The sequence below is a fragment of the Amia ocellicauda genome, chromosome 23 (genome assembly GCF_036373705.1).
Source record: "Amia ocellicauda isolate fAmiCal2 chromosome 23, fAmiCal2.hap1, whole genome shotgun sequence".
In the NCBI taxonomy this organism is placed as follows: Eukaryota; Metazoa; Chordata; class Actinopteri; order Amiiformes; family Amiidae; genus Amia; species Amia ocellicauda.
This window is the reverse complement of record NC_089872.1, coordinates 18603533-18630933: the sequence shown is the minus strand read 5'-3', so window position 1 is coordinate 18630933 and position 27401 is coordinate 18603533. Positions and strand designations below refer to the sequence as shown.

Below are 27401 nucleotides of genomic sequence, written 5' to 3'. Positions count from 1 at the left end.
ACTGAGGCATGCAGTACGGAATGAATGAAAGGAATGAATGAAAACAAACCCAAATAAACAAAAACAAAATCCGCTGCAGAAGCACATGGAACAAATTACATAACTTCACGTCACAGCGGTTTTGCTTGAAGATCAAAACCCAACCGGCCCACAACACAGATCCAATATGCAGAAGTGAGCAACGTGAAAGCATGCACCTTTAATCCCTAAGTCCTCAAGGGAACATGCATCACTTTGTGGCACAGCCATGTCTGTTTTTTTATGCAAGATTAAGAGAATATTTCTCTCCGGGGATTTTTTTTCTCTTCTTTAGTTTATGAAATGTGGACCTTTTCTTTTAATCTCACTTTCTGTTTCTTCTTGTCAGAAGCTACTGGGATATAGACGCTGTGGACACACACACAATGAGTGAAGGAACAGAAAAATGTGTAGTGATAGTTATGAATGTGATGTTCAAAGGCACTTTTAATTATCTCCTAAAAGAAAAAAAGCAAAGCCATACGTACATTCATGACCAAAGCTGCGGGGTTATGTTCCGAACTCACTCACTACAATAAAACTCTTTCAACAGACTTCTCCACGAGACGTTCAATATGTTCAAAACGTTGACGGAAGCAAAGCAGAACGGCTTACCTTGCTGGATGTCCTTCATATCCAAGTGCAGACTAGACATCAGGATACCCACCGCCTGAGACCGCTTGTTGTTTAACAGCTTCACAACCTACAACAGAAGGAAGACAAATGGACTCACATTCAGTGTCTTCCATAGGAGAAAAATATAAAGCAACTGATTAAGGTTCTTTAAATATGCACCTATTCCATCTTTAATTGCAGCAAACGTGTGAATGAGATGCATAATAAAATGTGAGAGATGACAAATTAGACATTGCTGAGCCATCTTAATTAATACTACATTCTCAGAGCATTACAGCTGTTTCCATATCTAAACTGTAGGAATTGTCAGATCCAGCGTTTTGAGAAAGACACATTTTCCTTTACCAAGAGAGAGAGCAAATATTCATATTTATCATCCTGAAACTTTTTTTTTTTTTTGAAAGGAAATTGACAGCACTTAAAGAGTTATGTGGAAAAGTGGAAATTTGGTTCGGGCTTCCTGCCATCCACCACCAAATCGTTTGCATGTCGCAGAAATCTGGTTCAGTCATTTTATATATATTTACTAAAAGCGGAACTATCGCGGTCTAAAATTTCCTTGGTTTTGATTTTCACAATTCCCAAGGCATAAAAGGCCACGTCTGACAGGCAATTAAGCAATCAGGAAAATGACAATTAAAAGAAAAAGAAAAAAAATCTGCATTTGATTAGAAATTAATAGCAGTGTGCATGTTCAGTCGGCAAGCAGCTGCTCTGCTCTCTGAGCCTCTACATGATTAAATAATTAGATTCATGGGGCTTTAAATACAGACAAGAATGTGGGTTTAAAACAGGGGAGCTGAGGTCACTGCACCACAGAACCCAATCCTTATTCCTAATGTAGTCTAATCTGAGAAATAAAAGCATCTCATTACCGTGTACGTTTTTACTGGAGCTGCTCGATAGGATCTAAACACTGAATTATAATCAATCTCATTGTAATCGTTTGTACAATATGATCGCACTTGCTGGAACTTGGAAGGTGGTCTCAACAATCTGAACAATTATAGCACAAGAAAATTATCAGAAAATAGAAATCTCCATTATGTATTTGTCCAAAAAAAACACTGAACATCACTGTAATCAGACGACGATTGGAAGCATGTCCTGTAATTAATTGTTTTACTCCCTGAAACCATCTATTGGAAACAGAACAATTACACGCACAACTGTACCTGATGTGAAATGGGACAGACTTCAGGAGGAACTGTCCCGAAAAATCCCTAATGTATCACATGGGAAACAATGATTTTCACTAGATGATTCCATTTGAACTTTAAAGACCTTAAAACCTCAAAGTAACAAAGACTTCAACATTACCCAGCATCTGAAGAGATACATAAAACTAATACTAATACTAATATTCAGATTATTGATTAACTGGAATACCACAAGAATCATTCAAAGATTATCTGGGGGGAACCTCAGAAACAAACCTAAAATTGAGGGTCACAACAGAAAACCTGATTCAGATTCAGTCTAAATTAAGAAACAAATAGTCCAGCACCTCGCAGCCTTGGTAAACATCTAAAATGCACACTTTTCTGCACTGAACTAAGCACATGAAATTATAATTTCACCACACTATTAGATGTTATTATGGTTGTAAGATATTATTTTTTAGAATATATTTTTCTATGGGAAATTCTATACCATCTGGTTTGGTAGAGGAAACGGACTTCCTCCCTTTTATCTGGTAGCCTCTGGTAGCCCCTGGTAACCTTATCTGTATGTCCAGAAGACCAAAAGGGACCTGTCCTCTTATTGGCTCCTAGTCAAATTCGAAATGACCCCCACTTCTAAATTACTTTAGCATAAGGCACCCAAGTCATCGTGGTGGCAAAATGCTATTGGTTGGAAGGAAACCTTATAAAAGGGAAAACAAAGAGAATTTTAGTTCTCTTAACTTTTTCATTCTGCAACGAGACACAAGGCAGAGCTGGAGAGGAGAGACAGAGAGAGACACATCGCTTCCTGCCTGACCAGACTGGCCTATAAGCTGTACTGTGAGGAGAAAGAAGAAAATGGGTATTATCTGTTTCTTACTGTAATCCAGCAGAAGCTTAATATTACTTATTTTCAGTAATATAACTGAATGATATTAGTTTCCTATTTTTGTCACAAATAAATGATTATTGCACATCTGTGACTTGACCGCATCTTCCATCTAAAAAGAATCTTAAAAGAGAAACCAATTGATTTCAGTTCAACTATTTATTTAGATTGACTGAAAAACCAAGCATTCAAAATTCTCTTACATGGTGTAACACCAAAAGTGTTTCATGAGAGCCTTCATGTACACTTGACATTGTGTTGTTACCTGGCTTAAATCAGGTTGATATTAAAATCAATATAAAATCAATCTTGCAGTCAAAATTAGTGAACACCAGTACACAGTAACTTCAGTTTGAATTAAAGCTTTAGTGACAATTGTTTTAAATATGCAAAACATAAAAAACGACAACAATACTTTTCTTTATTGAACTTCCATGTACATTCAACGAGCAAATGTAAAATAGAGCATAACAAAGTTCTATGAGTCAATCCATGTATATTAAGTATCCTCACTTACTGTCAAAACATCATGTTTATTCTCTTCAAAACAACCAAGTATCAGTTCCTATATCCTTAACCTAGTAAACGGTGATGGTCTTTATGTTATTAATCTCCCTCAGCTATAAATACTTTGCATTAGTTCTGTTGGTCTCTGCTGTTTTATGTTTTTAAATGGAATTACACATTATAATAATTGAATATGAATACTAAAATATCAAAATGTGCACATACTGGCAATATGCATTGTAAATACCTTGTATTGGACAAATTATTGTGTTTTTGCTAGGGTAAAGCGATTACCTAATTTTAGAAACTGTTTAGTTTGTTTTTGCCCTGTGCCAGTGCAGAACGACACTCCTCCCCTGTGAAAGTGTCCGTCTCTTTCTCGTTTTGTTGCGGTTATTCTACCGGTATGCTTATTGCTTTGCTAGTCTGAAAAAGCATATTCTATCGATCTATCTTTCTAGATATTAAATCAATGTTTATTGACTGTATTTTGTGTACAATGATCAATTGAATACACATATGCAACTGTTATTATTATTCTGTCTCTTGGTTGCGGTTGTGCTTATTGCTGTGCATGTCTGAAAAATAAAGGCTATTCTGTTGTATTCTAGTACTTTTATATGTTTATTTTGTCTAATTTACATTGATTATTTAAATCCACAAGAACAATTATTATATTATATACTTGTAGAAAACCTATACACTATTTTTGTTAAGTCTTAATACACAAAGAAAAGTTAAGCAACTTAAGAAAAATTCAAAACTCACTCTCGACAGCGCGAACTCACGCGTACAGTGTACAGTGCACACGCACACTGATGACGCTGATGTGCACAGAAAGAGGAATTGTCATACCATCAAATACATGTGGACAAATGTGGACCTTGTTTTAACCATAGTTTATATTCAATTTTATCGAGCCACCTCTCTTTAAAACGGCAGCTTTCCGGCATATTTGCAACATTGGGAGCTGCAGCTCACACTCGTAGCGCATCAAACACACCGACAGATCAAACAGGAGTCGCACTGGCCGCGGCATAAAGCAATTAACTGGCTCTACAACCACTGTAGTTATATCCCGAAGTTAATTCATTTAATCAGATTGCCGATTTATTATGACAGTGATTACCAAATTAAAATATATATATATATATATATATATATATATATATATATATTTCACAAAATTCCAGCACTTTCAAGCACTTTATTCAAAATTCAAGCACTTTCACAACCTTGAAAATACCACCTTAAAATTCAAGCATTTGTAAGGATTTCAAGCACCCGTACGAACCCTGTTAATTGAAGTTTGCTCAGTCTGACTGACTCCAATCTTTTGTTTGTTGTTGTTTTTAATTATTTTTTAAACAAAATAGTGTAATGACTGAATAGGGGCTAGCCATAACCAACATGTAATCTTGTCATTCATCACCCTTTGAATACACATGGTAAGCAAAACTACTTTTTTCTCTACAGTATTCATTTTGCAATAAATTTGCATTTAATTATAGTTGTTGGGTCTGGGGTTTGGAGTACACTTTGTTATTGCTCGGAACAATGAAAACAATACTTTGTTTTCTTTTTCTCATTACTGCACGGATATATTTTAACCACCACTTTTATGTAATTAAACCAGTTAACGTGATTTCTTCAATTTTTGATTATGGTTTAATGGTGGAGCTTCTGAACACAACTGAAAAATCTGCCAAGAATATAAATTGCAGAACGTCATTGATTCAATCGGTTTAATTTTAGGAGAGCGAAAAAATTGGTCAACTTTCCAGCCTGGTTTCCCTGCTGAAGTTTCAATTCAGGACACACACAGAGGCAGCCTGTTCTCCCGCCATGGTATCATGCCACAGAAGATGACAAGTTTTGTGGTCATCAAAACTAAAATTATAAAGAGCAGTACAATACGTGCGGCATTTATCGCTCCATTCATACAATTTCCAGTCAATGACGAGGTTATCATTAAAGTGTTTAAAAACAAACACTGCCAGGAGTCGAGAAACAGGGATTCCGGTCATTGCGTTCACTTGTCATCTGTGGTAATACTTCACATGTGGACCACAAAAATGCATTTCAATCTGCTCAGGGTACATCAAAGGTGAGTTGCCTTCCAAATATTTGGAGGTCAATTGTCGCAACAACTGTAACCCCCCAAAAGCTTTATATGATGCCACAAATTGCTTCCAGATCTTAACTCAACAAATAGCCTAAACAAACAAGTAAACTCGTAATCCCATTTTTAAATGAACGCACAAAATCATTGATCATGACTTAAATGGGTGAGATAGTGGCGGGGAAATATCTACCGTGCTCTCGCTCTCTCGATTCTTCAACACAGTCTACTAGCAGGCGTTACATGTGTCAAGCACATTTCATAAGAACTCTTGATAAAAACGTACATATGGCACCATTTCAGGAAACGCTCAGAGCTGCTTGTGTGGCAGGACTGATAAAAGGGATGGCTTCTAGTTTTCTAAACTCTAGTTGATTACGGCAATAAATCCCGTCCTTCCAGGAGTGATTGGAGACTGGAAAGTCAATAAAATTCCCTGGCAAAAACGCATCGGCACACCGCTTGAGACCGTAAAAACAGACAGCTCAGATTCCTGCAGAGGCATGAATCAACGTGTCATTAACCACCAACTTGCATATTGAAGATTACGTATTAATGCACTGTAAACCATTTAAGCTCAGGTCCACAGAACTACTGTACTTCTATATGGGCTTCCAACATTTCTCTTATATCCTCTGTCTCCCTTATCTCACGTTACCCCCCCATTTCCCCCACCTTGCAATGGTTTCTTATCGTTGGCCATATCAACTGAAAACCCTAGTCCTACAAAATAATGCAATGTATTTTTTTTTCTTCAATCTCAAAATTCAAATTACAAACAAAGCAGAATGGCACGTTTATTCCAAATTACTGGAATCACTGTTTATCAAAACAGCCACAGCTGCGAAGCAGAGGCTGAACTTGTGACAGGAGCAACAAAGCATTCTTGAGCAGCAAGCAAACCTCCAAGACTGTCACAGATGGGAGGCTCTGGGAATCCCCCCTTTGAACAGTTCAGTTTCCCCCTACTAATGTTAATAAATGCCAAAATCTGAAGTTTCAGACAGCATTGTCATATGCATCAGGATTGGTTTAAATGCCCTATTTTAGGCCTGTGACACTGAATAACTTTGAGTGAGTGTAGAAGACTGAAGCAACAAGCAATTCAGATAAAACACAACATCCCATTTGATCTAGAAATGAAAGCATGTTCCAGTCGGTGGGGGAGCCCCTTTCCCCCCAGTCTACCTTCAGCTCTAGTTAAAGATTATTAATCACACTCCTGGCTTTATCGCACACACAGATTAAACTCAATGAATGTGCCTGCCATGAATGAAAGCCATGCTGTGGACGGGTCGAAACAACAGCCCCGCCTTGAGTGGTTGTTTGAGACGTGGAGGTGTGGTTACAGTTGAGAAATGGAAGTCAAATCTTAACTTGACTACCTGCTCCAAAAAGGTCACACACTATAATGCTTTTCAGGGCAATGTGAAGTATCTTATGTCGTCTAACATTTTCACAAGGTCACTGGTGGCAATCTCCCAAAGAGATGCAACTTATTCCCACGGACGAATAAGGGAACGTGTATTCTCACTTCTCTCTCAAAAACAAGAGTGAGCATTTCTTCCGATCGACTACCACTGGGAAGTAATAGTATTTCTCCATTTTAAATCAGAATAACGTATCAGTGCCATATGTCTGCAGTCAGGTCTTGTGTCACGCATTTAAAGTGAAAATCTTGCATTAAAAAGCAATCTGCACTATTCAGAACACAGCTAAATTACGCACAATTTGATCCAGCATAAATCTCAGCTGATCCGCATACTGGCCAAAAGCATTAAAACAAGAAAGAGAGTTAGCCTTTCTTGCTATCAGTATTAATCAGAAACTAACCTACGAGACAAATTTGTTCTCCATTAGACAATAAAACCAAAAGAATAAACAAACAAGATATTTTGCAGAACAGTAATTCAGTACAAATGTTTCCAAATTATTGCCCGGAGGAATGCTGTAGTGCTCCGTTTCTTTGATCAGCTGCATTATAATTCCAAGGAAAGACAGTGCGGCTGGAGGAGCTGATTAAAAATTATAAAAAAGATACATGTATAAATAAAATAGAGGGGGAAAAAAAAAAGTCGACTGATTCGCTTTAAAAACTGGAAGGTAGCTCGAAGCCAAACTCATTTTCCATAAAACAGAATAATTCCAGATGAGAAACTGCAATTTCAGAAGAGACGGTGAATACTAATTATGATCAGATAGCGTGTTAGGAATTTGATTAAGCAGATAGCATCTGATGCAGAAGTCAGAGTGTGCTGTTTTAGCCTCTGCTGGGACTACTGCGTTCCTCCGTTTATTTATACGTATTTATTAAACTAAGTGGCCTGCTCTCTCACACAATCCCCATCTAGGTTTTAAAAACTCCTTTTACATAGTGATGCTGATTGCTTACCGATATATTCATAAACATCCTGGGTTTGTCGGCACGGAATAAGGCAAAAGCATTTCAACCTCATAGTTTGGCTTTCTACTAGTGTAAATAAAACAAACTGACAGGATTACGAGCATCTGTAAGATCGTGTGCAGGAATAATTTCCCTTTTCAGATCACCTGTATTTACACATAAGGCACGGTGCTCTCAAAACACAGAATGGCTTTTCTCAAACACAGAATGACAATGCCTCCGGGGGGATGACAAGTTAAAAAAAGCACATCTAACGATCCGATGCACACAATCAAAATGAGTAAAAAAGGTTTAAATACGTTCTAGACTCTTTCTTGATGGCCTGTTGGTTTCAAATGATCTGATGTATGAAAAAGACCACAACCTGGCATAAAGAAATCTATAAGTAGAACCATCTGGGGGGGAAAACGTCTGACATTATTGTACATTTCACAACATTGAGGAACAGCACCATTAACTTAAGATTTGGATGGGATGGATTGAAGACCATTCCTTCCCTGCTGACAGGCATCCTGCTGCCAGGCTACGTCCTCAAAGTCTCACACTCTCCAGAGCCGGGCCGCGTTTAAACACGAGTAGCCAGGCAATCTCTCTTTGAAGAAACTCAAGCAGGAGTGCGAGACAGCACATTTGAGATATAGAAAAAACGCTTCCATTATGGACAATACCAACTGGAAGGCATCCACAGAAACAAGAACGGGAGTTTATCATTTCACGGCTATCCTGGAGTTAAGAGGCGGAACACCAATAGCTGCCATTCATTGCTCGGCTTTAATCAGCGAGTTTGACATTTTTACAAAACAGCCAGAAGCTTCAAGCCGCAATGTTTTGTCATTGAAGGAAAAGCAGAAACAGTCACTCGAAGCCACATCTACAACGCTGTTACCACAACTACCATCTGCCTCGGCATAACCACCGTTTTACTCACCACACGCGAGTTAGTGGCTCCTCATTTTATTGGTTTCAGGAGCAATAATACGAGACCTCATGCCACATAATTACTGCCTGTACATCACAGCCTGATGTCATCAGAAATGGAAAAGCACGACGGGAAGGGAGACACAGTCTGCTGTCCGGGACTAAAATCTGCCGTGTAAAATGCTTGCCCAAAATTCGACGACTGACAGCGCAGCCCGTCCAACACAAGGACAACACGGCACAGCTGTTCATCAGATAAACATACGTAGAAATAAACCATTATCTAACTGACCATTTTAAACACTTAACCTATTACTATGCATTTTCAGGGAGGATCATAACTGTACTATTAATCTCACAACAAGACGGCTGTAATGTGTTTGGTCTTGAGAGATAAGAATTGTGAAAGGAAAACAAGTGCATTAAACAAGCGCACTGTCCATATCAATACTGGAAACCTGGGAGAAACTAAAGCTTACATTGTTCCAAAAAAACGATCTATTTTGAGAATATAAAAGGTATAATATTTCTTGCATACCATCGAGGCTACAGCAATGCTTGAGACTGATCTATTACAGTTACACACGACTGTTTCAGATTACCTCTCCGGCAGCGATGGCACTGGTTTGGCAAAAGATTAATCCAATCCAAAGCACCCAATAAAAACTCTCAAAAACAAGATCCATGTAAGTGTCCGTGTGGATTTCACTCGGGTGGAAGGAGCTATATATAATCATACCTACTTATAGAGACGGGAGCATTTTAAAAGCTGGGACACCAGTTAGAAAAATGTAGAAAGGGTGTTTTTTGGTGTTGTAGAAATAACGTGGATTCTACACTTGAGCAACTTTGCAACTAAATTTCTTAATAGAAGTATTTAACCAATCAAAGATGTGAGAAAACCCATGTGACTGTCTGTACTCTATATAGATGAAAAACAGCAACGATCTGTACTCAACCACCGCTCACCTGTTTCGCCTTGGATTTTGTGTAGGTGTCGGACAATGGCTTCTTCTTCTCCTTCACAGCGGTTTTGGAAAACAACTCGACAAACTCGTTGAAGTCTACCGGGGGCTCCTCGATCTTCTCCCACACCAAGGCTGAACTGGATTCCCTTATTGGGGGGGGGGAGAAACAAAACCAGTGCATCATCATTCATCTCCAAGGCAGCACGATCAAAACATGGACATCTACATCAAATTTATTTCAGTTTAACAGATGAAAAAAGGAAGAAAGTAACAAAACAGGATTAAAATGTAGTTTCAGGGACATTTAAGCCTCCCCAAGTCTGTGAATTAACTCACATTTACACAACTGCACCAAATGTACTGTTTAAGTTTATGAACACATAAATAAATAAATACAAATTACTTCTTTGCGTGCAGCTGGATTCGGGTCCAGTACAATGGCTTCATGGGGCGCGGGGGTTCGATGAAGCTTTTCCGGGGCCCTTTGTCCTGCCCCATTCCCAGTGCAAATAACCCGGCGGGCAGCGGTGGGGGGAGGGCCCCGAAGCCACAGGGCGGGGGGAACATCCCGGGACCTGGCGGCGGGGGTGGAGGCGGCCCACAGCCCGGCGCTGGAGGGGGTCCCATGCCAGGTAGGGGAGGCGGGGGAGGGGCGGGGCAGCCAGGTAAGGGGGGAGGAGGCGGAGGTACAGAGACGCCTGGGAGAGGAGGAGGAGGAGGAGGAGCAGGAAAAGCACAGCCAGGCAAGGGAGGAGGCGGCGGTGGTGGTGGTAGGAAAGCGCAGCCTGGCAGAGGGGGAGGAGGCGGCGGTGCGGAGAACCCAGGCAGGGGCGGTGGCGGAGGAGGGGGTGGGGGGGCAGGAATGCCAGGCAGGGGCGGAGGAGGCGGCGGGGGAGGTAGAGGCTGCGTCCCGCTCTGCTGCTGCTGCTGCTGCTGCTGCTGCTGCTGCTGGCACGTACACACATATCCCTGTGCTGGCCTGGGGGCTACAGAGACTTCGGACGGACAGGGCGGGGCGTCAGGGGCCGAGGGTGGCTGCGAGAAAGAGCCGGCGTCGTCGGGAAGCACGGAGGACGAGGATGGCATGTCATCCGGTAAAGGCACTTTAAATGTAAAGCTTTCTTCGACGGGGGAAGTCTGTACGGATTTCGCCTCTAAGCTGCCGCGCCTCGCCTGCTCCTCAGTCTGAAGGTCCACATCGCAGACGTCCTTAAAGGCCGCCTCCTCACTCCCACACTCCTGGTCCTTAGTGCAAATGTCCCTCTCTAGGGGGGTGTATTGTTTTTCCAGCTCCGCTATTTTGGTCCGTAAGTCCTCAATGGTCTGTTCCAGCTGCTGGATAACGTTGACGTGTTCCTCCTTGAGCTTGACGGTTTTCAACACCGATTCCTCCTGTGAAGCAAAAAGATGCCGTCAAGTTTGGGATTTAGCTTGGGTATGCTGACAAAGACACCACACGCAAACCCAACATGTCCATTAGAGGTGATGAAAGCAGTAAAATACTAAAGTCTGAAGTTATTTGGAGGATATTGAAAGATGAAACCCCTACATAAAGGACCAGAAAGTTATTTCGGGTGCATTTCCAATGAAGAATAGATTTTTTAAAAGCATGTGAATACAGTCTACAGATCAAGCGAATAACATGACCTTAAATTATCTGTTCCTGAAGAACCTACCACCGTATTTAAAAACAAAAAAAAAATCATTAAAGACCAAATGAATATAGTTGACCACATCTTAACTAGGAAATACCACGGAGAGCTATTTGGTTACAAAGCTGTAGGGGAAAAGTCAGAGAAGTTCAGAAGTCTAGACTCCTGGGTTTTAGATTTGGCTCCTTTTGGAGAAACCGAGATTCCCCCGAAGTATTGGCCTACAACGATTAACCATAAAAAGCTTCAAAGAGCCTAGACAATGAATGCAGTGGCACAAGTTCAACGCGTACACTCGGGGTGCATGGTTACAATCGCAATGAAATCTGTCTTCACTTTGGCTGGGAGACGTTTAGGATGCTATTACAGACTGTCACGCTAAAAAGCAGTTTCCTTTTGTACACAAACAGCCGCATATCACATTTGATGCAAGTACCTGATACTACTTTTGGGTCTTAACAGTGTGTACAATCAATAGGTATCCTTTAAATTCTGGGTGAGGGGTAGGCAATGTTCTCTTCCCCTGAATTTATTAGTACTGCAAAACACACATTGTTAAGAATTCCAGCTGCATTTTCCACATCACAAAAGGAATTAATAAAAACTATCAAAGGGAAACACTCCTTACCTTGTGGCAGGGCAACTGAACATGTCTGTGATCACTTCTTTATTGAATTGAAACAGTATGGCCCTTTTCTTTACATCACAATACAGCTGTCTTGTATAATTTAACTATTACGTTATTAACCAATTTATTCATACAGTCCATATAAGGGAGATGCATCTTCCCAGCTAGAGAGAGACACTTGTCTTCCAAATGCATTCACTGCAGCTTAAAAGAAACTGACTTCTGAGTTGACTTATAGTATGATTGCAATACATTTAGGCCTATAAGGAGATACCACACTAACATCTTAAATGAACCCAGGATTCATAAGCCATAAGCCAAACATAACTTGTTACAGATTATCTAGTAAAATACACGCCTATAAACAATCCATTTTATAACACTTTTACTTGGCATTATTATGTAATTTGGCTAACTACTCTAAGCAAGGAAAGGGAGCATTTTTCAAACACTCAATTCCACATCACTAATTCAGGCATGTACTGCAATAAACACAAATATTTTACAAAAAAAAAATTAAACTGAGCATCTGTGCTTTGAGGAAGAGTAACTGGGCTGAAACTCGTGAACACCAGCATATTCGTGACTAAACATTTAAAAATTTGAATTAAATATATAACCAGAGTTGAAAACTAAAAGTAAACCCCACTGCAGCACCAGCACTTCTACGGCTTTCCATATAGAAAGGTTTGTGATGTATATGTATACGTTTCACCATATATGAACACATAACTAAACATCTCTTTTGTCATTAGCCAGTCAGTAATAATATACGTTTACAATAACGTATCGTTTCTGGTGGTTTATGATTACTAAGCGTGGTTTTATTCTCACCCAGATTAGTGATCCAACGCCAGTTCGACACTGAAAACTGATAAAAGTGAACTGCAAATCGTCAATAAAAAAAGTCTGCATTGTTCAAAACTTAACAAATGAAAAACAGCAACGTGCTGCTGAGCAAGAATGTGAGTATGCAAGATACTGAACTTTGGATCAAAACATGTATTTTCAAATAATAATAATAATATGAAGTACATGTTTTCAGTATTGTGTGCACGCCCATTCTTGCACAGCTGTGTGGTTGTGGTTTTTCTTTCGTTACGTTTTGAACAATGCAGACTTGTTTATTAACGATTTATTGATTTGCAGCTTATGTTTATCATCATTTTAATAATAATACAGACATATCACAAATTCGGTGTTGTGGATTTGGTTTGCGGAGTTGTTGTTGTGGGTGTGGGGGGATGCAGTCAATACTGGGGGGGGTGGCGGGGGGGCACGTCCCCTACACCTATTGAGCAGGGCATACATTATTCGAGGGGACAATTTAACGTTATTTGACAACAGCCAAATAAAATGAATCGTAAAATCATGCATACAATGTTACTGTTTGAAAATGGTTTTAGTATTTCAGTGAGAAGAAAACAAAAGTGGGAATCTGCAACGAGGTCCTGCAATTCGCACAAAGATTGTTTTTAGTGCACTGGGACAGATTATTGATCTCACTCTGGAGCTCTGATACAAAATGTATGTATTTCAATCATTATGGAACAGCTTTATTACAGAATAATAGTTCTAGAATAAAAGAACAAGTTGTATTCAGAAACCCCCAAAAGCACAGCTCAGACAGAAGGCCGGTGCTGCCCTCTGCTGATACAACTAGTGTGTGTGTGTGTAGAAAAACAGTGATGCTGGTTTGAAGAAGGTGGACTCCAAAATTAGACTACAATTGTAAAATAAACTAGACCGTTCCTCGCATGGATTGTGTAATTTTCAATAATATTAAGTACTGAAGATGAATAGCTTAAACTACACAATATGAAAAGATCAGTAGGAAAGGTCGCATTCATCAGATTTGCCCATGTTTCATACAGTAAAGTGTGAACATTTGAGAGTTGTCCATTAGGGGGCAGTGTGAGCTCAAGACCGCACTGCCCAGAGAGCCCTTCAGCTCCCACTCACAATGTGAACTTGTGGATTGTCGTCATGAGCAGATGACCGCAAATAACAAGGCGCCCGCTGAGCTCCGAAAGTATGCAAAGACTTCTTGGAGACCGAGTTGAGAAGGTGCAACAGTACGATCATAGAAAAAACATTTGTGTCCCAGATGCTTAGGATCCTCCGAGTCCAGGAAAGAATTACAACATGAACAGGACATTAAAGCAACAAATCTGGACAGCGAGAGGGCGCTTCAAAGCAGCCGGACCGGCCGACCACTGCACTCAGTACAAATGCGATTTTAAGCAACATGGAGGACTTCTCTCCCAAGTTCTCACCTCCACTGCTAATATATATTGTTTTAATTTCACAAGGATCCACAGTGCCAAACTACCGTGAAAAATACTGTCAATTTAGCTAGTGGATCATTTCCATTATCGGAAAACTAAATCAAGCAGAGCCTAAAGGATCTTTTAGCACAAGTAGAATATCTTGGTGTATATTTCTGCTTTCACGTTCAGCTGGTGTATTGAAATGTTGTGCTGTGAATAGTCACGCACATGTCAAGAACTAATCTAATACTAAGCTCACATCAGTGAGTATCAGCGAAACGGCAGCAATCTGCGTTACGGCGGAAGAGAGACGGGTACCTGGAGCTCAAACACCTCCTCTTTCTGGTGCCTCTTCAGTCCCAGTATCACTGCCTGATGCTCTGGAACAATAGGAAACACCACGTGAACCACATGCAAGCGCTGACACTTCAATAAAACAAGAACTCAAAGCCTTTAAAATGAAACTGAAGTTGAACTGTGAATTGAAAGAGACAGGGTTTGTGTCTTGTTCCACTCTTGACTCATGCCATGCACTAAAATGTCAACAAATGTGTTAATAGGAGTTGAAAGTTTTATATACTTCCTACCTTGCATTGCTCGTCTGAGAGAGCAAGGGTTAAGCCTACAAAAAATAAATGAGTGACCACATGTGCATCTTTTCTAAGAAACTGGTTTGTAAACACACTGGCCTCTTCAGTCCTCACACTGAGCAGAACTGAATTACACTGAGGGGCTTTAAGACACGCAGGGCTCCCGTTCCCACCATGTGAAGGATCAGGAGTATAAAAATTAATGTAATCATGTAATTCAGATCATGGTCTCCTTTATTATTATGTATTTAAATCGTGTCGTATTTCTAATAAACAATACAATAAAAACAAGCTAGAGAAGAATGGACCGCTGGCCTTTTAAGAGTTTCCTTGCTTCCTCGCACTGCACATGCGCCAAACGGCATTTTAAATCGACCGTGATGTTGTTGTTTTAGTAAAAAACAATTTAACTGCTGCATCTACAGGACAATCACAGGATTAGGCGTGACTATGCTGGTGGGATTGTGAAGGGAGAAAACGATAACATAAAAATAGAGCAAGAGGGATATAGTTCTAACACTGCATCTGAAGATGGATGGTATTAATCTTGAGATTTACATTCATTGAATTCACATGCATTGAATTCCTCGTTTTGCTGCGAACAAAAGGCCTGGAAAGCACTGGAACGGAGCGGTGTTGGGAATCTCAATGTGCGCGCGCTTGGCATTGCTAGGCAACTGTGCTACTTATAGGTCACCTCAATGCATACATAGAGAAACACTGGGTCACAGAAATGAGGGGCTTTCCTCACAATGAAGGACATTCATATTGCTGAAGGTTACGTGGGTTCAAAAGCAAAAAGGCGAGGAGAGTTCTACTGAAAAAGGAAATAAAAACACATCACAAATAAATATATAAAAGTCATAGCGCCTACTTACCTTCATCCTCCTCTACAAGTATTATTGCGTAAAGTAAAGAAGAAACAGCCAGTTAAAAAAAAAAAAATGCAGTTTCATTCACTTCTGAAAGATTGACATGCGTTTCTTCATAGTGCCCGTCAGAGAACATTAAAACACAGACAAACTAATGCTTTTAGTAAATGAATTAACTTTCTACATCAGTGGATGCAAAATCATTCAACACGACTGATCAATTGAACAAGAAACTGGAAAAGCAGAGTAACACAGTGTATTAGAGGGTCACTCCCCCACCCCCTTACTAGATTAATAAATCTAACTAACGAACAAAAGGCGAGGCTGAACTGGGCCTTTAACAAACTGACAACGGCTGGAACAGAAAGACCAAGACAGAAGAGGAGAGGGGAAAAAGACCCTAGTGTTTTAATTAAAGTAGTGCTAAATATTTGTGCTGATCCACATTTACATATGAAGTAACGCACCGGCTTCTGTGTACTTGAGTCCCGGTTTGTCGTCTCCTCCCGACTTTGGCGGCGGCCACAGGGCCTGGATGCGTCCCGGGATGCGTCCCTCCAGGTGGTCAAAAGAGTGCGTAGGTTGACTCACGGCTGCCCAGGTGTACAGCTGGTCTTGCTGCGGAGAGAGACAAACTTAATGAGATCATGCTCCCTTTACCCCCGGCAAGGAAAACACAACGGCCTTTGTTTAGCGATGAAACGTATTGGTAGATATCTCGAATTAAGGAGGTACTTGGACGGGATCAGAAACTGTTTCGGGAGGGGGAAAAAACGAACTAAGAGGAGTTGAACAAATGTAAGGTTTTGGCAGAGAGGCACAGACAGATAATCAAAGCAGCCCCGACCTCATTTAATATATTTAGATAGTAATAATGCTGACTCACTTTATAAACTGCGCAAATACTGGAATAAGTTTTTATGTTTTAAATAGATTATTTTAAAGGCTGCTTAGTGTACAGTATAGACATTAGAAATCCCACAATGAACATGTTTATAAGGGAGATAACATTACAGTGCATGTGGCCAAGAAAATACACAATATGACAATCTGAGTGACTTTTCAATGTATGTACTCAAGTTAATTGAGTAATTCTGTTAATAATTCACTACACAGCATCACTCTTTACTCTTCAAGGATGACTAATAATATGGAATCTACTGGTATGAGTTACATTAAAACAAATACTGTATCATTTAAATGAAAAACAGCCCACTTTCAGGTGTGACAGACATGCTTCATACCAAAAGGGTTTCGCTTTTTAAAAATACCAAAGCCGTTACAGGAAACAAGATCTAGACAGGGTGGGACATTTTAAAAGTCATAAATCTTTAAATTGTGCAAATTCAGAAATACACTGATCTCTAGTACCTGCCTATGCTTTACTACACAAACCAGTAGGTGTGAAAAAGCACAAAACCGAACCCATCTGAGGGAACGACTGACCTGGGAGCTTTCAAACTCACTGCACTTTTTCTGCACAGCCTGCTTTAGTCTCAGCAAGGCCAGATCGGGACTCGCTCCCTTCACTTCACACAACCTCTTCCGGTCATCGCCTCCCAGATCCCGTCTGATCACTAGCAGACTCCTGAACACGCCCGGCACCTCGGCCAGGGTGCTTTTGGCCGAGTCTGAGAGGGAGGGTGTGGCCGGTGACCAGCTTCCTGCCTTCCAGCTGCCCAGGTGGTCCATTGACACAGAACTGGCTACTTTCCTTATTCCTCTAGCTTCCCGATGTGGATTGAGCGTAAAGCTATGGCTACTCGGTGCTACTCATTGGAGTCTATTAGACATTTTGCAAAGTAAAAACAATCCTCACAAAATACAGTTCAGCAACAGTCATGCTTAAGTGATGCTCGCTTTTAAATCCAGCACTTTTGAGATTCCAAACTTAATTTTTCCCGGAGATGGAAAGTATTCACCATCGTTGTCCATAAATCCCAATGCGCTGTCATTGTACGTTTGAATCTGAAGCAGATGAGCGAGTGGTTCTTGGAAATGCCGGTCATCGTACTGCAGAATTGAACACAATATCAAGTATATCCATTATATGATCCTACTCACAGAACTGTGACCTTCGCACACAGGAAGAAAACAGAAATACCAACCAAACGAGAAAAGGCTCAAATAAAAAACGAACTAATGAACTGCCCCACACACAAAAAGGTATTTTCCTGCAGAAGTGCCTTTTTTGTGCCTTTCGAGAAGATGCCCAGGCAGTTCCTGCAGATGCAGCCTGTGCCGTCTCACACACTGCCTGCACACAGCTGTCCTCGCCGTTTTCTATAGCCTGTGAGGTGACCTGCCTGCAGACAGATCAGGTTCCTCCACAACAATCGCATTCGTGCGCAGGGATAGGGCAGCCGGCGCTCAATTATTTAGAGGTCAACCTCGAGCGATGTTGCCTCACTCCACCCCTGCTCCTGTAACTATTGTATCTCGCATTTCGTGGCTGAGCCAACGAAGGGCACGGAGGCCGGTGCAGGAGCACAAACATGATTCACTGTTTAACTGCAACTCAATATACATACACTCGATCGACCCCTGCAGGAAAACTCTCGCTCAGAACTTTTTGAGGTGGGACAGTGTTTCTCTCGTATGTTTGGCTGGTCATGAGTTAAACAAAGATAATCAAAAGAGTTATTTCATTCTATTTATCATTTTCTCTTTACCTGGGTAAATATGACTATTAGCGTGTTTACCACATGTAAATAATGATGAAAAAAATGCTTTTATTTTGTTAAAAATGTGACTGCTGTGGTTAAAAACACACACACACGTATGTAAACAAACGCACACAATGGCTGATGCTGATAAGTCAATATATTAAGATCTAAGCCTGGTGTAATACATCAGCTGCTCAGTGTTGTACGGTTATCATCCCTAACCCAAATACTAAACCAATTACACTTATTTAAGAGGGTACATTAAAAATATCATAAATAACTATTCAAAATTGTATAACACATTAAAGTGGTTCTAATGTGAATGGAGTCATTTATCTACATGGAGAAATCTGATTATTTTTAATCTTCTGTTTACAGATCACTTGACAAAGTTATGGTTTCTGTGGCAATTAAAACAAGTACAAAGAGCCTATTTTCGAATTTCGAGGACTTTGAAGCTCATGATATCAAATATAGGCTTTTCATCATCAGACTGATTAACCTTTTTTCCCTGATATTTGGAGAGGGAGAGATTGGACAGGAAGAAGCACAATACTCTGAGAGAACCTGATTACTTTCAGAAATGTTTACGTCCACAGAAGAGCTCCAATGCAGGTGACGAGGGAAGCTGAAGCTGCTGAATTTCACATCTGTGCCTGTGCTAGTGTTATACAACACAGTCAGCACAAGGCATGTGTTAAAAGAGCTGCGCGTGTGTGTGGCCTAAGACGCATAATGATCTCCACGAGAATAAACTCCATGTTTCACTAGCAAATGGAGAGTGCTAGAGTGAGTCATCGCACTGAGGATCTCTGCAGCACGCTGATCACATGGCTTAGCGAAGAGGAAACGAGGGGAACTAGAATGACTCAAATATTTGTCACGGAGAACACAGAAACCGTATATTCAGCAATCCCTGACAGGTGTAGCCAATGTAACCTACAGCTCATCTAAGACGTGTATTTAAGGATGACGCAGGTCTGCATGCTGCATCAAACCTGCTGCAGGTTGAAGTCAAAACTTTAATATGCTTATATGGCCTTGGTATATGTGGCAAGTTAAAACTAAAAGCTACAAAGATCTTAATTCCTAAGCTGTTGCATGCATAACCTCCCACCCTTTAGGGCTACAAACGCATGAAAATCAAATGTGTTTCTTGTTTTTTAATCTACGGTTACTAAAAATATTTAACGTCTCATTACCCAACATGCTTCTTGCCGTCATCGTATTACAGCTCGCGATTAGCGCGTGTCAAATGCAACGTCAAGCCAAATGCTGTGTGGCCAGACTCCAGCTGCCGCCTGAGATTGTGCCAGTTTTTAATAACCAAAACATCTGAATTTGATCCATTTCCCTCTGGAAGCTGTTGTGCACATAAACCTTCACTGCCAAAGAAATGCTTCTCACCAAAAAATAAGCTGTAGGAGGTGAAGTCTTTTTCTAGGCAGCGAATATCCACAATCTGCCGGCATGATACTGTGCAGCACTGACTTGCAAAATCTTGCTTTTGTCCGGTGTGACCCACTTACAGTGTTTTTGTGGCTAATCAGCTAGAAACAAACACTGCGAGAATGACAAATGGCACTGTGGCACTGGTTTCAGACAAGCCAAGCCAAGCCGGGGACCTACTAGGGGAGCAAATACAGGCAATCCAAAGAACGTAAAGTCAGGAGGATAGTTCAGTTTCACCCACATAGAAATATACAATGGTTTACATTTTTCTGTGCCCTACATAGTCTGTGTGAGGAAGTGGAAATGGCAGAATGGCCAAAGGAGCTTATCAGCTGGAGACGCCTACAGGCTATGCGGTGACACCGAGCAAACACTGTCCTCTGCTCTATTAACAAGGCCTTACAGACCTGCTGACACGTATGAATGCCGGGTAAATTACCCCATAACCAAAGCACGTTTGTGCTAAACAAGCAAGTGCTTTATATTAACAGACACACGGTGCTGAAGGGAAGTCACGTCGAATTTAAAAAGCTCATGGGTGGAAGCCACACAGCTCCGATAATAAACAATGTCTTGACCATAGATGCTTACCAATGCTTTAGATACAATTAAATAAATAAATAAAAGACAGAACATGCTCACATCAAACTTGGGTGTGACCTGCGACGCGCTGCCGCCAAAGTGCTCCCGGAAGCAGTCGCTGAACGGCAGCAAGAGCCCCATGGCCAGGATGCGAGAGCACAGCTTCTCGGCCTCCTCCGGCGGGGCATCTTCCTGCTGCCTGAAGAACTTCTCCAGCAGCGTCCGACCTGGACAGAGGGCACAAAAGCACATCACACTGAGCTGGGGTCGGTCTTAAAGCGACCGATAGATATTCACCACCATTCAGCGCCACAAAGGGCTCCATCGGTATAGAAAAAAAGAAAATGTAACAGGGCTGCCAGGGTAAATATGTGGGATGACATCCTAAATGTTTACTCTTCATGACTGGGTAATATTTTCTCATGAAAATGACAGTGTGCATCTACATAGGGAGCCGAGGATGAATTCTGCTGCAGTAGGAAAAAATAAAATGCAAAGTTAAAAAAAGAAACCAAAACAAAACCCTGTAGTCACAATAATTCTCCTGAGCACAGATATTCTCACTGCATTTGTACAAGCAAAGCATGAATGTGCCATCTTGGATGCAGTTCAAAACATCAACTATTAAAGTTAAGCTGTGCCTGCATACTAGCTCAGCTTTACGTTTAGATTAAAGCCTTTACAAAATAAAATAGATCTATTTAGCAAACGTGTAACACAAAAGAAGTCTGAATGTGTTGTCCACCGTTTGTAGGTTGTTTTTCAGGCATGCAAGGGAAAGAAAACATTAGATGGTTCATAAAACAAAAAGTATCTCATTAACTCCTCTTAATGGATATCCTTCTGAAACAGTTGGTCTGTTCGATTTTACACTTTAAAATCACAGTGAAACAAGTTCTAATACTCTCACAGGCACTTGCAAAAAGAGAGAGTTCTAGAAAAAAGCATCTTGGTCTGAAACACTGAGAGCAGCTTAATTCACGCTTCGAGTCTGAAGAATGAGTCACAACTGCAGCAACATCTCGCACTGTTGAAGGCTTACAGAAGTCATGAACGTCTTGCTTATTTATATCTGTAGGTGCTGTTACCATGTGTGGCAGGCAGACAGTAATACTCTTACCGCTCCATTCAAACTGTCAACCACCCCTGCACAATTTTAATGCACAGCCAGGAGATCATAAGCTTAGGATTTTACTTATCTCGTTTCCAGTGATTTTCTGAGTACACGAGGAGTTTCCTATGTACAAGGAGGACCACAGCAGTACACAATGCAGGCGTGACGCATAGAACATACAGTGTGCATACAGTCCCCGCCTCTCTCGGGCCACGGTAGGGGGTCATATCAGGGAAATAAGATTCGATTTGATCGATTATCCCAATGAGGGAGAAACCTTCTCCAGAGCTGTAAAATGCATCTTGTGTTTTTAATACCATAAACAACAGTGTTAAAACCAAGCAAAACTAAATTAAAACACTTGAAGCTAAAACAAAAGTGCATCCAAGATGTCTGCATGCAAGCTTGGGGTCAAATAAAACAGTGATTTGATTTTCAATTGCCTAATTCCTCTGCATGCAAGACAAACATCCCTCCACATTAATACTTATGATCTCCACATGATCCGGTCCACAAAGGACTGACTTACTAGGTTTGCCACCACAAGGGTGCATTCAATTTAGACTTGAAGAAATTCGCAGGCTTCAAGGCACTGCAGTGACGAAAATGAGGGGAAGTAGACAAACTAAATCTTTGCACACAGCTGCAAAAACTGATAGCGGTGAGAATAATTATCCTGGAGGATTGTAAACTACACAGGGCAGTTCCTGGGCTCTGTGTTCAGAAAACAAGCCTCTGCAAGGACTATGAAATGGAAATAACAGTTTTTAGTATATTATATAAACCTGCTGCCATAAGACTAGAAGTAAATGTAAAATGTGAAATCTTCAGTAGTCTGGAGAATCGAGTTTACTATATGGATGGGATAGACATTTTATCGACAATTATATAATCCTATCAACTATGGAAAATTGTTTAGAATACATAAGTAGAAAAGCTTGTGACTTTAAATCAACAACTAATCTATACAAATGTGGTGTGTTTATTTATTTGTTTTCCTAATATAGCCTAGCTGATGAGACCAGTTGCTCTCTCTTGGAAACTAGTGTGTATAGTGATGCAGTTAATGTGATAGGTCATAAAAAGCAAGTTTAGCTGACACAGAAAGTACCAATGCTTATAAAGTGCTTTCTTTTCCAGGCTGCCAGTTAAGGACACAGTCTCTGCCCACTTGGGAAAGCAACCAGGGAAATAAAGCCAAGAACAAGAAAGACTTTATATTCTATGAAAACCTGCCAGAGCACCAGGGTGGGAAAATGTCTTGAAAGAAAGTAAGGCCATGTGAATCTATTACAATTGCATCTTTTCATGCATCCCAAGTTAAAGCCCGTTTCTTACTGGAGCTCCACCGTGAAATCGATCAGAGCGAATAAATCACCACATGACTGAATCTTGGGTGCAATCAAAGCTGTCCCAGAGCCAGAAGGCATGTCTGGGCTTTTGCCTCTTCCCTGGTTAGCAGAGCGTCCACAGTGACAGACTGAGAGCATGGACCTAGAAATGTCAGGGCTGAAGAGGACAGTCCCTGTCTAAGAAACATTCCTATGAAGAGGACAATTAGGACCATAAAACAATAACTGTGGTGGTGATTGGAGGTCTCTTTGAAAGCTGAAGAAACCTTTTGAACTTTCTGAAACTCCATAGATGTGTATGTCTAGCTCTAACGGTACATATCTTTACATTCAGAAGATCTGGAAATCTGATTGTGAGCGTTTGTATTACAGGAACTGTGGGGAAATCTTTAAAACATAAACTCATAAAACAACAACCTAAAGCCATCTTAATGAATCAGTCCTTACTCTTAGAAGGTGGGCAACTTCCAGGAACACACTGCGGAGAACCATTCACTAGGATACTTGTTGGGAAGTCCCCCATATATTATAAGTTAAGGAAGAAATTAAACGTTTTAAAAGATTCTTGCATAATGATTAATAATAATAAGTTACTTCTTTAGAATTACAACTCTTGCCAGAAAGCCTGTTGATGAACTGTTGATCCACTAAATACATTTTAAACTCCGTGTACATTTGAGAAGAGTAAACAGTGCCGGGAATAAGATCAGCCCCAGTAGTAAGTACACACACACTGCATGTTAATCTGCAGAGGGAAATCCCAATAATCTGTTTCAATGATCTGAGAGAGAGAGAGAGAGTGAGAGAGATTAATCCAGTGAAAGTACTGTGAAAGACCAAAGGGCAGATGTCACTTCCCTGTCTATTCCTAGAATCAAATCCTGCATTTCAAAAAAGGGAGTGAGAGACAGGAACATCTTCGAACATTTTTCTCCAGATTCTGATCTGTTCAAATGGCCAAAATTATAGATTTCAGATGCATTCAGCGATTACCCATAATTCATGTTTACATCTGTGTATCAGATTAGTGTATAGATGCCCTTTAATTCAGAAACTGTAACGGTACTTAGCACATAAAGAGGATAATTATTGTGACAAGTGACAATCAGAATACTGCAGGAAATCATCTATTCACTCCCTTCACTATTCATGGGTTAACTGATGTGCTGCATTTAACAAATTCGAAAGTATACACTCATAAAAGACGCATGGTTGCTGTTGTACGGTATTTCTAAGAATTTCCTTCAGATCTTGTGTTTTGAGTGTCTGGTGTGCTGTTTATTGTGTAAGCATTTAACCTTCATGGATCATATTAGCATTTTCTCGATCGCAGCAAGCCACATAATAAGAGTGGCATCACAAAACCAGTCACACTTTGATGAGGATAGTGCTTTAAAGTTAAGGACCAATAACATTCAATATATTTGGTTCAAGCGGTAAAGGAGACGTCACGGAAGGAACAAAGAGAAGGATAAACACTTACAGGAAAACAAAACACTGTAAAAATGGAAAAACAACAACATGTAAACCAAGAAAACTAAATGATTTTGAGTAACCAGGATGTTATACAGGTCGTCACTTCTCTCAGGTATTATATTCACTACTGCGATGATAGTTACTCCACTTACCCGAGAACACATCCTGAAAGCTACAGGTGGAGGCCTGCACCCCTGAAGACTTCCTTGTCGCACACAAGGGCTGGCTGCCCCCCCGGAGCCTCTCCTCCGAGCCCCCGTACTCCAGAAAGTCTGCCGAGTCGGCTTTTTGGGGCCTGAGTTTGGACAGTTCATCGGTCCAATCGGCCGAGCGGCTCAGAGGGCCAGCGATGCTACAGGACCTTTGCTTCTTGAATCTGCGCCTCTCGGTCCGGTGGCCCAGGTCGTGATAGCGCCGGCGGAAGAGTGGGCTCTGCGAGGGCGAGGGGCCCGGGGAGTGGTTTGGGGAGCTGAGCTGTCGGGTGGTGGTCTTGATGTACGCGGGGTGGATGGGGGGGTATGGCTTGACGATCGGAGAGACGGTGGAAGTCAAGTTGGACCTCAGCAGGCGACTCGTCAAGGGGCTCTCGGGATGCCACTGAAGGAAAGTCACACTGCTCTTCCGACACGGCGCAGCGGAGTCCTCGCCGTTCTCTTCGGCTTCTGCCTCCGACCCGCCCGTACACTCCACTGACTCAGCCGACTCGGCCGACTCAGCCGACCCATTAACCTCTCCACTGATGGAAGCCAGTCCTTCTTCGTGGCTCCTCGTCACATCAGTGTGGCTTTCGGTCATGTGAGAGGGGAGGTGAAAGCCATCCTCGTCCGGCCCGGCCGCACTCTCGAAAGAGGCCGTCAAGTCGGGGAGGCTGTTGGCAGGCGTTGCCTTGGTAACAGGGCTGCCACCCCTCTCCTCCGCTCCAGCCGCGGGGGGCCGTGCGCTCTCACTCACCGGCTCGTGTTCCTTTGTCCCGAGCAAAGTACAAAAGGCTGTCTCTGATTTGTCTGACGCCTCTTTTAAGTCCTGCTGTGCATCGCTGCTCAGACTGACATCGTGCTCGGTTTGCTCCGTGCTGTCCAGAGAGAAATTCAGCTCGGCAACGAGGCCGTTCTCCCGATCAGAGACGGAGGCTTCCAAGACCACGAATTGTTCAGGTTCAGGGGGGGTTGTCTCCACATCACTCGCGTGTTTATAGTCCAGCTTCCAGCTGGGCTCCTCAGCTGCTGAAATAATAACCCCCTGCTGCAGCCTAATAGCCTGCTGGATATCAGAGAGCAAATCCTCTTGTTCCGCTGCCGAATGGAAACTATAGATATCGGTATCCGAGCCGGAGCTGGCCCTTTGTCCCTCCTGGGTCTCCACAGTAGCCTGCCGGCTCTCAATGGTGAGGTGGAAGCGCTCTGCTTCGGTGTCCGACAGGCCCAGCTCGTCGGCAGAGAGGCTGATGTCGGGGGTTTTTGTGTGGATGGAGTGAGCGCTGTCCAGCTCATCCTGCTGAGAGGCCTGGGTTTCCAAGACATCCTCTCTCGAGCCCCCGGAAAACCCCTTCCCCTTGGACAGGTTCTTGCGTATCCTGATGTTGGAAAACACAGACGTTTTGGAGTCTGATTTGGATTTCTTCTTGCCGGAATCGCCTCCCTTGCCGTGTTTGCCATGTGCCTTCTTGCCTTTCTTTGTGGTCTCAGCCTCCCTGGGCCCCCCGGCCTCCTCTGAGCCGTCATTGCCTTCCCCCGCTGCCTTTCTCTGCTTCCCATCCTGGTTCCCCATGTTCTTTAGCAGGCGCACTCCCTTCGCAATCAGGCCATGCTGATGGATGCTCCTCGCCCTGCCTCTCGGCGAGATCCTGTGCAGTAATCCGGGCTTGCTTTCCGGTGACGAGAGCGGTGATGATGTTGCTGCGAGGGAAGCGAGCGGCTGCTCTGGCTCTGCCCCATCTGCCTGAGCCTGCGCGCTGCACAATGGGCTGCTGGCAGCCGGCTCCTCAGGGACATGCTCAGTGCAGCACTGCTGTCTGCAGACAGCTCCTTCCCAGCGCTGCGGCGTGTGGCCCAGACTCACAGGGACGCTCGCGCGCCGCTCTTTAAAAGGAGTCCTGAAAAAGCTCTCCCTCAGCGCGGGGACCTGCTTTTCAATGGTCTGGATGGCCTGCATTATGTACTCAAGGGACTCTGGGTCATTGTCAGACGGACATAGCTCAGCCGATGGCACTGAAAGGGTTTTCCTGAGCAAACGACAGACAAGAGAAATGATTAGAAAACTTTTTGGGCGGAGGGGAAAAACACTTAATGTAAATTTATACTACAAACAACCACTTTCTTTATAATATGAGATAAAAGAAAACTACACTTATGTCATAAACACATATATCCCTTACAAATATGTTGTTTTATGTCATAAACACATACACACACACATTATATATATATATACACACACACACATTTAAAATATGTTCTGTATGTAGGTTTTATTGGATTGTAATTGTTTTTAAGTGCAGAGAAGAGATTTCTGGAATAAAATAAAATCTTGTTTACCTCAGGTTGTTTTATTTACAGTTAAACAAAAATAATACAATACGATACAATTAATCAGACCTAACAGATGAAAAGCACAGGCTGTGCAATCAATACTGACAGCAGTCAAACGTGAACATAATCCTTCAGTAATCTGATATTTGTACAGTCCTGAACTCAGAGACCAAACCTGAAGATGAGCGATTCATGACTGTAGTCTAAGACGTACAGGGGGGACACTGAACTTCCTAAAGCATCCGCCTGTTTCAACACAGATCAAGGAGGTAAACATATGAGAGACGGAGATGGAGATAAAGAACACGGCCTGCCGTCCTGCAAGCCACCATGTGTTTAAATATGCAGAGGATAATGATCTCCCCAGGGAGCCAGGGCAGCAATAATGAGGTTCCCTCCTCCTCCAGTCCTTTCAAAACACCACATTTCCCTGAGGGATTAAGCACAGATATTGCACTACACAATAAGGAGCAGGAACAGCTTGCAAGCCCATGCTATTCATGACTAATTGTAATACAATGAATAATTGTCAGCGTGTACATCCTAAAAAACAAGCCACAGTAAACGCAGCTCATGAAAGATGCTCTGAGA

General features: G+C 41.9%; 1 protein-coding gene across 1 annotated transcript in view; it reads right to left on the bottom strand.

Annotated features, from left to right (window-relative positions):
- Window positions 1-26489, bottom strand: part of fmn2b (formin 2b) — a 65257-nt gene extending 38768 nt beyond the window's left edge. Inside the window, exons 1-7 of the mRNA XM_066696937.1 lie at window positions 24435-26489; window positions 20401-20567; window positions 16108-16258; window positions 14497-14558; window positions 10032-11020; window positions 9630-9774; window positions 634-721 (exon numbers count right to left, since the gene is read on the bottom strand). Of these exons, the coding sequence (XP_066553034.1) occupies window positions 634-721; window positions 9630-9774; window positions 10032-11020; window positions 14497-14558; window positions 16108-16258; window positions 20401-20567; window positions 24435-26433 (3601 nt within the window). The 5' untranslated portion in view covers window positions 26434-26489. The remainder of the gene's footprint in view (window positions 1-633; window positions 722-9629; window positions 9775-10031; window positions 11021-14496; window positions 14559-16107; window positions 16259-20400; window positions 20568-24434) is intronic.
- Window positions 26490-27401: the final 912 nt, after the last annotated feature.